This window comes from Myotis myotis, unplaced genomic scaffold, assembly GCF_014108235.1.
Source record: "Myotis myotis isolate mMyoMyo1 unplaced genomic scaffold, mMyoMyo1.p scaffold_m19_p_2, whole genome shotgun sequence".
Taxonomy (NCBI): Eukaryota; Metazoa; Chordata; class Mammalia; order Chiroptera; family Vespertilionidae; genus Myotis; species Myotis myotis.
The window spans coordinates 146054651-146064115 of NW_023416324.1; the positions used below are offsets into that span (position 1 = coordinate 146054651).

At 38.8% G+C, this 9465-nt stretch overlaps 1 protein-coding gene across 2 annotated transcripts in view; it reads right to left on the minus strand.

The window, feature by feature from the left end:
* The window catches only part of IFT57 (intraflagellar transport 57), a 69926-nt gene extending 64219 nt beyond the window's left edge, over nucleotides 1-5707 (minus strand). For both annotated transcript variants that reach the window (XM_036351589.1, XM_036351590.1), the window contains exons 1-3: nucleotides 5379-5707; nucleotides 2649-2811; nucleotides 1674-1792 (exon numbers count right to left, since the gene is read on the minus strand). In XM_036351589.1, coding sequence (XP_036207482.1) covers nucleotides 1674-1792; nucleotides 2649-2811; nucleotides 5379-5590 — 494 coding nt within the window. In that variant the 5' untranslated portion in view covers nucleotides 5591-5707. The remainder of the gene's footprint in view (nucleotides 1-1673; nucleotides 1793-2648; nucleotides 2812-5378) is intronic.
* Between the last annotated feature and the right edge of the window lie 3758 nt (nucleotides 5708-9465).

Consider the following 9465-nt stretch of genomic DNA (forward strand, 5'->3'; position numbering starts at 1 on the left):
ATACATGGCCATGAATAAGATATGTCCAAAAGCAAAGGAAGTACAAAATTAAACTGTGGATGAGAAATCAATAGCTTCTGTTCAATTTAGAATACACTGTGCAATAGATTTAATAATTTTTTTAAATGTTAAATGCAGCAAGACAACTTACAACTTCTTGGATTCTAATAAAGAAGTAATGTGCCCTGGCTAGGTGCTCAGTTGGTTGGAGCATCATCCTGTATACCAAAAGGTTGCAGGTTTGATTTCCAGTCAGGGCATATACCTAGGCTGTAGGTCCGATCCCCAGTTGGGGCACATAAGAGAGGTAACCAATTGACGTTACTCTTTCATATCAACGTTTCTCTCTCTCTCTCTCTTCCTCCCTTGCTCTCTCTCTAAAAATCAATGAAAACATATCCTTGTGTGAGAATACAAAAAAAGTAATGTGGATCATGTAGTCATTCTTTATGTTGTACTATGTGGTAATGTTTGGGCTGAGAATTGAAACAGCCATTTTTAGTTAAAAAATAAATGAATATCAGTAATTTCCTATACTTCAACCAGATGATAAACCAATTCGAGTAAGTTTTTAAAAGTATCTATTAATGAGAATAGATTATCTACCTGAAAGAATGTAATTGAATACACATTAAACTGTTAACAGGAAACAAAATATACACCTTTCTGCAGAAGTTAATTCTAATCAAAATCACTGTTTGCTCATGTTTTACCTGAATGCCTTCCACAATTTCTACCTATGAATAATCTCAATCTTCATCAGAATAAATTTATACATACTAGTTATAACCATATAAATTGACAGTTTCAGAATATTTTATGTTTTCATCCATTTATTGAGCATTTATAATATACCAAGCACTATGCTACCAGCCATAGAGTGCACATGAATACTATCTGATAACTACAATGATAGATATATAAACAAAACACTCTCAGGTCAGAAAAAGAAGCAATGAACAATGTCTAAGAAGAGTATCAGTTGGCTTCTTCAGTATTATTCTTGCCTAGTCACTTTAAGCTAAGGTAAAAAAATCCCATTTAAAGTACTATATTGATTTCCGTTTTTTTTTCTTAAATCTGCAGCTATCAATTATCTGTAAACATATACCATGTTTGGTTACAGAAATAAATATATGCAAATGACTTCTAAAAAATTTCCTAAACTGTCCTAGCTGGGTGGTTCAGCTGGTTAGAGTGCCATCCCATACACCAGAAGGTTGCCGGTTTGACTCCTGGCCAAAGCACATACCTAGGTTGGGGGTTCAATCCCCAGTCAGGGCTAGTACGGGATGTTTCCCTCTCACATGGATGTTTTTTTTCTCTCTCCCTTCCTCCCTCTCTCTCTCTCTCAAATCAATAAAAAAACATATCCTTGGGTGAAGATTTAAAAAAAACCCTAAATTGACAAAGATAAACAGTTAACAGTTAAACCTTTAATAATTATACTGTATATTTGAACAGGGGAGGGATGCAATAATATCAGAATTGGCTTTGAAGACACCAGATATTCCAATTTTTGTCTATACTGATTTTTCTAATCACCCGTGGCATTTTCAGTTTAGAATTGTTTAGAGGAAATACTTCTTACCTGTTCTATTAAATAACTATGTACCCTTATTGGAAAAAGCTATACACATAAAACTATGATTGCCAGGTTGGTTAATATTTACCTTTTCCAGGTGAAACCAATGTATTTTAGTGCTTCTTCAGCTAAACAGTCAAGAACATAGCATACATGCTCTCCATAACCTGACTTTAATTTTGAAGGAGGAAAATCTGCAGATCTCCCCTGAAATACAAAAGATAAACAGGATATTACTTGTTATTTATATCCCAAATGTCAAAATATTTTAAGCAAAGTACTACTGAATTAATCATTTCTCTATTTTACACATATGATTAAAAATAACTGTAATTACATTGTTTCTTAAAAATCCATCTCTATAGCCATTCATGCATAAAACACTAAAGAAAAATGAAGACTTTTTATTGTCAAAGTATCAAGTTAAAAGGCAATAAGACCTCATCATGGCAGAATAAACCACTGATATTGTTAGGGTAAAAACCAGTACAACTACTAGGTTGGTATCATATCATCAAACAACCATATGCAGGACAGAGTGATTCACTTGTCAAAAACACATAATATGTTTGACAAAAATTCTTATTGCCTATCCCCAGAAAAAATTAGAAGTGAAGAGTACCCAAGAAAAGTCAGAAATGGAAAGTACAACTGATATCATGGTCTATTAAATCAAAGTTCTCTTTCAACATAGTGTTTCAGCTTCCTAGTTGTGGTTTTTAAAATCATTTTTAAGGAGATTTAAGTATCCACAAATTTATCTCTGAGACATATCAAGATTAAGAAAAATATTATTACTTTGGGCTATAAAGGGTATATGCTAAGCATTTTTAGAAGTGGCATTGTTATAATATCAACTATTCTTAGGTTTTACCTGAGAATAAATCCAGATGTAATGTTATATGTATGGATTTATGTATGCATATAAATGTGTGTGTATAGACAGACAGATAGTTTTTCACAGAGAGTTCATCTAAAAGGCTAGCATTTATGTTGTTGAATTATCAATATTAAAATTCACAACTTGAGAACATGCAGAAAGAAGAGAGTTGTTTACACTTACAAATGATCGAAGCTCAGATAATATGTTAGATATTGTTGCATTAGGGTCATCATATTCCTGAGGCTGTTCAAAGTGGCGTCCTGCTTTGTTAATCAACCAAGCAGCAAGAGTACAAAACATGTAGAACTGTTCACCAGGGTTGGTAGGCAGTGCAAAATAATGTCTGTTCAAAACAAGAGGGGAGGGTGGAATATGAAATGTTGCAAAATCTATCTATCCACACACATCTAAATAGTGGAGTACAAAATTGCCAAAAGACTTTTTTTTTTTTTTTTCAAATGGCCTTAAAATCAAAAGACACTTTGAAGTTTCTAGGAATCCACAGTACTCACATTAAAGTTTTTAATCAACAGGATTAGGACAATAACTACTGTCCAAAAAAATACTGGATCAAAAACCGTACACCAGAAAATGCAGGGCATGTTATAAAACATAGCATATAGAACGTTTGCCAAAATAATTTATGTCAGGAATAATTAATGAGAGTACTTACTGAAAATGGTAATTTGAAATTAAGAGAATCTCAGAATTTTAAAACAAGACCTTAATGATTATTCACTATGCATTTTTACATTTTTTACAATGTCACTGGTAACTTTACTTACTGTTTCTACTCTATCAGCTCCATTCAACAGTTGTTCTCATCTTGGCTGCATATTTGAGTCATCCAAGAAACTCCTCAAACTGTTGCTACCTGACCAAATAGTTCTTTTCTCATGAATTAAATCAGGACTTCTGGGAGTGAAGCCCCAATATTGGTATACTTCAAAACCTTAGATAGATCTAGATATAGCCAGGATTAAGAACCACTGAATATCACAACCCCAATCTAAGAAACATTTGTTGACTTTTGCCACATCATCTAGCCAACTAAAAACAGTACTATGAGGATCAATATGATTTATATCTAAACATCTTAGAAATAAAATTTGCTAGCAAAAATATTCAATTCAGTTTAATTAAAGACCTTATTTTGCTTTTTTATGTGCAGCTGTTACTATTATGTTTCTAATTGTATTTATAGCTATCTTTCATAAGAATCAGAAGTCTACTTCATGTTTCCCAATTTTTTTCCTGCAGGATAAGTATAAATGTTCTCGAAGATAGCAGAAAGTCGTGAAGAAATAAAGGTCATAAAATCTGTGCAGGTAACCCCATGAAGTCCTGGCAGGTATACGTTTACAATCCTTTTGAAGCACCTACTGGTAACAACTCATCTTTTTCTTATTGCCTGATAATTCCAGAAAAGAGGAATGGATTCTGACACATTCTGTTGACCTATGGCAGTGGTTCTTAAACTTCAGCACGCTCAGAATCACTTGGAAGACTTGTCAAAACACAGACTTGTAGGTGCCACCCCCAGAATTTTGATATAGGAGACCCCAAAAGGGGCCTGTGGGATTGCATTTCTAATAAATTCCCAGGTGATGCTGCTGCTGCTGCTGCCCTGAAGACCACATGTTGAGAATCATTAAACCAAGATATCTCCATGCAAATCCATGATTCAAAGTTCCACAGGGCACTCCTGAGGAAATAGCAGAGGTTTTATCAATAAGAACCTTAAGGCCATCTTCTTTTAGCTTAAAAAATATACTAGAGAAAATATGCATTTTTTAGCATAAAATGTTGATTGTTTATATTATCCTGTTCAATTCATTTACGTAATAACTCCCAATTCTACAATTTCCACCATGGATCAAACAATACTACCTCTCCCTCTAACTTTTCTTCCATTATGGACAGACTTGGCACTATGGACAGTTTACCTAAAGCCTGCTCATCTTATAATTCAAATTATTGCAAGAGAGCAGGGAATGAGATCAAAACTGTTAAGGGAAACTATGTGACCCTACCTACCTATGGCCCTTAAGAGAAAGTACTACAGATTTTTAACCTAAATTGTCTATTATACAATAAACAAATGTAAGCATGTGTTAATGTGAAGGAAAAGCTATAAAACTTACTTATCCGTCAATCGCTAAGCTACATCGATGGGAGGACAAAGTGCTAGCTGCCCATTATCCTCAGCAACCAAGGGCACTGGCTTCAGGATCTGATGAACTTTTCCCCACCAGAACGACAGAACTTTAGGTTCTACGACAAAGAGACAATTCCAGCCGTTGCCATTTCATTTGTCTTTCCAGTTCTCAGTTTCTGAGAGTACTGTTATTGCGAAGGCAGCGGTCCTTTCGACCACAACAACTAGTCAACAAGTTCACTAAACTGCAGATAAAGTGCTCAGCAAGGTCCTGGGTATCCATGGTTACCGGCTGCAGGGGCAGGTTCTTCCAGAGGAAAACAAAAACGAGAGATAGATCTAAAACGATAACGGCCTCATCTTTGGGAATGAGATTACGGGTGATATTAGTATTTTTCTACAAATTTACTTGTGTTTTTCTGAGTTCTCTACAATGTATTTTATTACTTTTATAACCAGAAAAAAAAAAGTTTGTTACTTTGTGGAGGTGCGTTTGTGCTTTAAAGACCAGGCAAGCTGTCTCCCAATCCTTTCTGCTGTTTCAAAACTTTATTCTTTCTGCTAAAAAGCAAGTCAAAACTCCGTGAGTTCCACGGCGGCCCTGCTTCGCCAAGTTTGGGGTGAAGTGCCCCTTCCAGGATAGGAAGATGGAGGCAAGTGCTTGCTAACCCGCGCTAGGCGCTCCCCAAAAGGCCGGAGGAGGGAGGCATCTTCCCAGGAGGCACCCAGGTGCCAGGGACGAGGGCACCCACCTGGAAGGGGGCTTCAGGTTATTCTTCCGGAGGAGTTCCTCCTCATAGCGGAGCAACTTCAGCTTCTCCACCAGGTCTTCCATCACCACGAACATGTGGTAGGCCGCGCCGGGCCCCCGCTCCACGACCGCCTCCCCAGCCCCTTCGCCATGGGACCGAGACACCGCATCCTCTAAACCCGACGGCGTGACCACTGCCGCGGCGGCCGCCATCGCACCACAGACAGAAAGAGCCCAGCGTGGGCTCCAGCACACAGATTTCCGCGGCCTGCGCCGCCGCCGCCAGGACTGCCGCGACCGGTTACTAGGCGACCGCCAAGCAACCCGTCCCCCGGGAAACTAGACTCCGCCTCCTTCCCGCCCAGATCGCTTCTAAATGTTCTCCAACCAGAGCGGCCTTTCTGGATTACGTCACGCAAGGCCCGCCCCTTCCCCGGCCTCGGCGGAGGAAGTCGCTCGGTGGCAGCCCCGCCCCTCGTGGGGGCGTGGCGTCCAGCGACCCATGTTGTGCCACGCCTCCTCCTGCTGCTGCTGGAAAGCGGAGGAGGGTTGGCTGGCGTGTCTGCTGGGCTTTCCCGCCGGCGCTTGGTCGGCTTGGGGCTGGTTAGACCTGGTGGTTACCAAGGGCAGCTGAGCGGGCGGCTGAGTCCACCGGTAGCAGCTTAAAAGATTAAAGAACCAGGAAGACTAGCAGTATTGGAGGCTATGCTAGCCCACTGTTTTCTTTTTTATGTTTCTTCTCAACGTTGAAAGTTTTCAGTTGTAAAGATAGTCGGTACCCTGATGCTTCCCTTTACCACACAGCAACTTTCCAAAGGAGGGTCTCTCTTTTTTCCCCTTAAACTTAGTCTTTCATTAGGGGATGCTGTGTTTGATTTCACAGTGTATTACAGGACTAGACCATCCCAGGCTAGTACTGCTCCAGGGCTAGGAAAGGGGTTGTTGGTTGGGAGGCGGTGGGAAAGAATGGCACAGGATGAGCAAAAAAGGAGCCATTCGGAAAGATTTGTTCTACCTCAGAAACAAGAATTCTAAACTCACATCCTTCTGCTCCTAACCGGTTTCAAGCCCATTACAAGGCAGTATAACGTTTTGGCATTCCCTGTTAAAATAGAGGGGATAATCTTGAAAGGAATGTATTTCCCTGCGCTATAGCTCTAAATGTGGCTAAAGACAGTATTATTACTGTACTTGGCAGCTACTGACCTAGAAAATACAAGATAGGGAACAAATCTCACCACACTTTTACAGTTCTCCAAGAAATCCTGTGTCTCAAGAAGTTTTCCCAACAGCTACATAAAAAACGAGGTAAGTAGTAGATGCTTGGAGGTTTCCTGAGAGAAGAAAACTTACGGCAAGAAGTTGAGCATGTCTTTGTGTTTATAATGTGGTTTTTGAAGGATCTCTGATCTCCTATATCTGCTACTAGGGAATATAGAAGAGTCACAGTTTTGGACGTAGCCGAAGTTTGAAATTTATCTGTAATATCTCTTGGGTTCTGTTAGAAAAAATGGGCAGATGAACACTTTTCATTTTAATATCAGACTCTAGACCAGTGGTTCTCAACCTTGGCTGCACATTAGAATCACCTGGGAATCTTTTTAAAATCCTGATTTCTGGGCCTCATCCTCTGGAAGTTCTGTTTCTTTGTTACTAATGTTGTGGCCCCACCCCATAACAAAGAAACAGAATTTCCGGAGGATGAGGCCCAGAAATCAGGATTTTAAAAAGATTCCCAGGTGATTCTAATGTGCAGCCAAGGTGGAGAACCACTGCACTAGACCTACCTTGTTTCTGATACAAATAAAGGTATCAAAGTGAAAAATCAGAAAGGCAAATACCTTTCTATTTATGAAAGGAAATACATAAGATAACTACTTTGTGTAGAAAACAACCCAAAGGGGAAGGCCATTGAGAATTACTTTTTAAATAAATGACATTGTTTATTTGCTTACTACAAGTCATTACCCAGCTGCTTTTAATAAAGATGAGGGGGAAAATTGGATTTGACTGCACTCCCTTGCCGAATTGGTCTTTTTCCTTGCCTCCTTAGAAGGGTGTTTCTTCCCCATACATCCCCACTCCAACCACCACATTGTGGCATGCCTGTATAACTTTCAGAGTACAAGATGATGTACGTTTTAGGACTGAAAAAGATTTTAAGTTCTAAATCATGCTTTAAAATGACTCTCGAAAAGGTGTTGGACTTGACAGGTTAATTGGTTACACACAGGGAGATGCTGCCTACATAAGACGTTCTGACATTTCAGAAATTATATAAAGTACTCAGGATGAAATAGTCAAGCATTGTCTTTTGGCTGAGAGGAATCCTCCAACAGCATGTACTTTGTCTTGGGGGTGGGGGAAGGGACAACTCTCCCACAACCTAGCCATTCCATTCCCAGGTACACTAGTGATGTAACGTGTCTTGAAAGCAGTATGAAGAACTATTTCCCCCCTTAATTGCTGTAAAGAAGAAGAAAAAGACTAAACTATAAAGTGTCCTCCAGTAGCTGTGGCACAGAAATAATGAAGGAAAAGCCACCTGTTCAGCACTGCATTTCCCACAGAAAAAAACACTGAAATGTCATTTCATTTTTATAAGGCCCCAGGAATTACTTTTGCTGAATCTTTGTTCATAAGTCCATAATCGTTAATACTTTAAGAGGTCTTTTCCCTGATGGAAATAGTTTTCTTCACATGTGTAAGAATGTACACCCAAATTCTCTTTCATCTGTCTCAGCCTCTTGGAAGCTTTAGGGAACATTTTGTTAGTATTTTTGCAGGATGAGCTCATATGTTGACTAAGAACAGTGGTTCTCAACCTTCCTAATACCGTGGCCCTTTAATACAGTTCCTCATGTTGTGGTGACCCCCAACCATAAAATTATTTTCGTTGCTACTTCATAACTGTAATTTTGCTACTCTTATGAATTGTAATGTAAATACCTGATATGCAGGATGTATTTTCATTGTTACAAATTGAACATAATTAAAGCATACAAAAACAATATGTAATTATATATGTGTTTTCTGATGGTCTTAGGCGGCCCCTGTGAAAGGGTCGTTTGACCCCCAAAGGGGTCGAGACCCACAGGTTGAGAGCCACTGACTAAGGAGATAGATAAGAGCTTGAAGAGAATGGAATGTTGAAACATGTTCACACTTCTTTTCAAGAATCTTGAGAGAGCTTTATCCCTTCATCTGTGTGTTGACCACAATTATAGCCTGGCTTCTGATTTTGATTTTGACCTCTTGCAAACTGTCTGTGAAATAATTGGAAGTAATTTTTAAGGCCCTTATGATCTTTCTGTGATTGGGCCAATCTCTGAAAACTGAACAGCATCCCAATGAAAGGCGATTTAAGTTAAAGGGCTTTCCCTGATAGATGCTGAGCAAGGCTGAGGAGGAAAAGGAAGCAGGTTCAAAGATGGAGGACAGCTTCCCGGTTGCATCTCCAAATATAAGAACAAGTCCTCCGAGAAGATGGGGCAGGCTTAACGAGCAAAGCTGCTTTTTGTTATAAATGACTTAGTACCATTCAGTCGGTATGTTAAAAACTTAGAAAACCACTAATTGAATAAAACTTCCTTAACCTAATAAGAAGTATTTGCCAAAAATATAGAAAGAAAAAAGGCATATTTAAATGTGAAGCATAGAAGCAATGTCTTGTAAAGCCACAAACAAGACAAAGGCATGCACTCTTTGAAACGGAACTAGACATCAGAGCCAGTACACTGAGACAAAAATGAATAGTAAGTATTGCAGAAAAAACTATCATATGCGATAAGATTAAGTAAACATCCAAGAGGATCTATAGACAAGTGCTTAAGATACCTCAGCAACTGTGCCATAGATGAGATCCAAATTAAAGAAGAGCCACTGGGAAAACAAAACAAACCAAATATAGCACCCAGTAATAAGTCTATCATCATTAGAGAGAAATTGTTAAACTTTCCTGAAAGTCATGGAAAAATCTGAATAGGGATCAATGTTCACGAATGAGAAAAATCAGTTATATTTATCCAATCTATAAACTCAGTACAATTTCAACTAAAATTCCAAGAGGGCTGATACTGAAATTCATA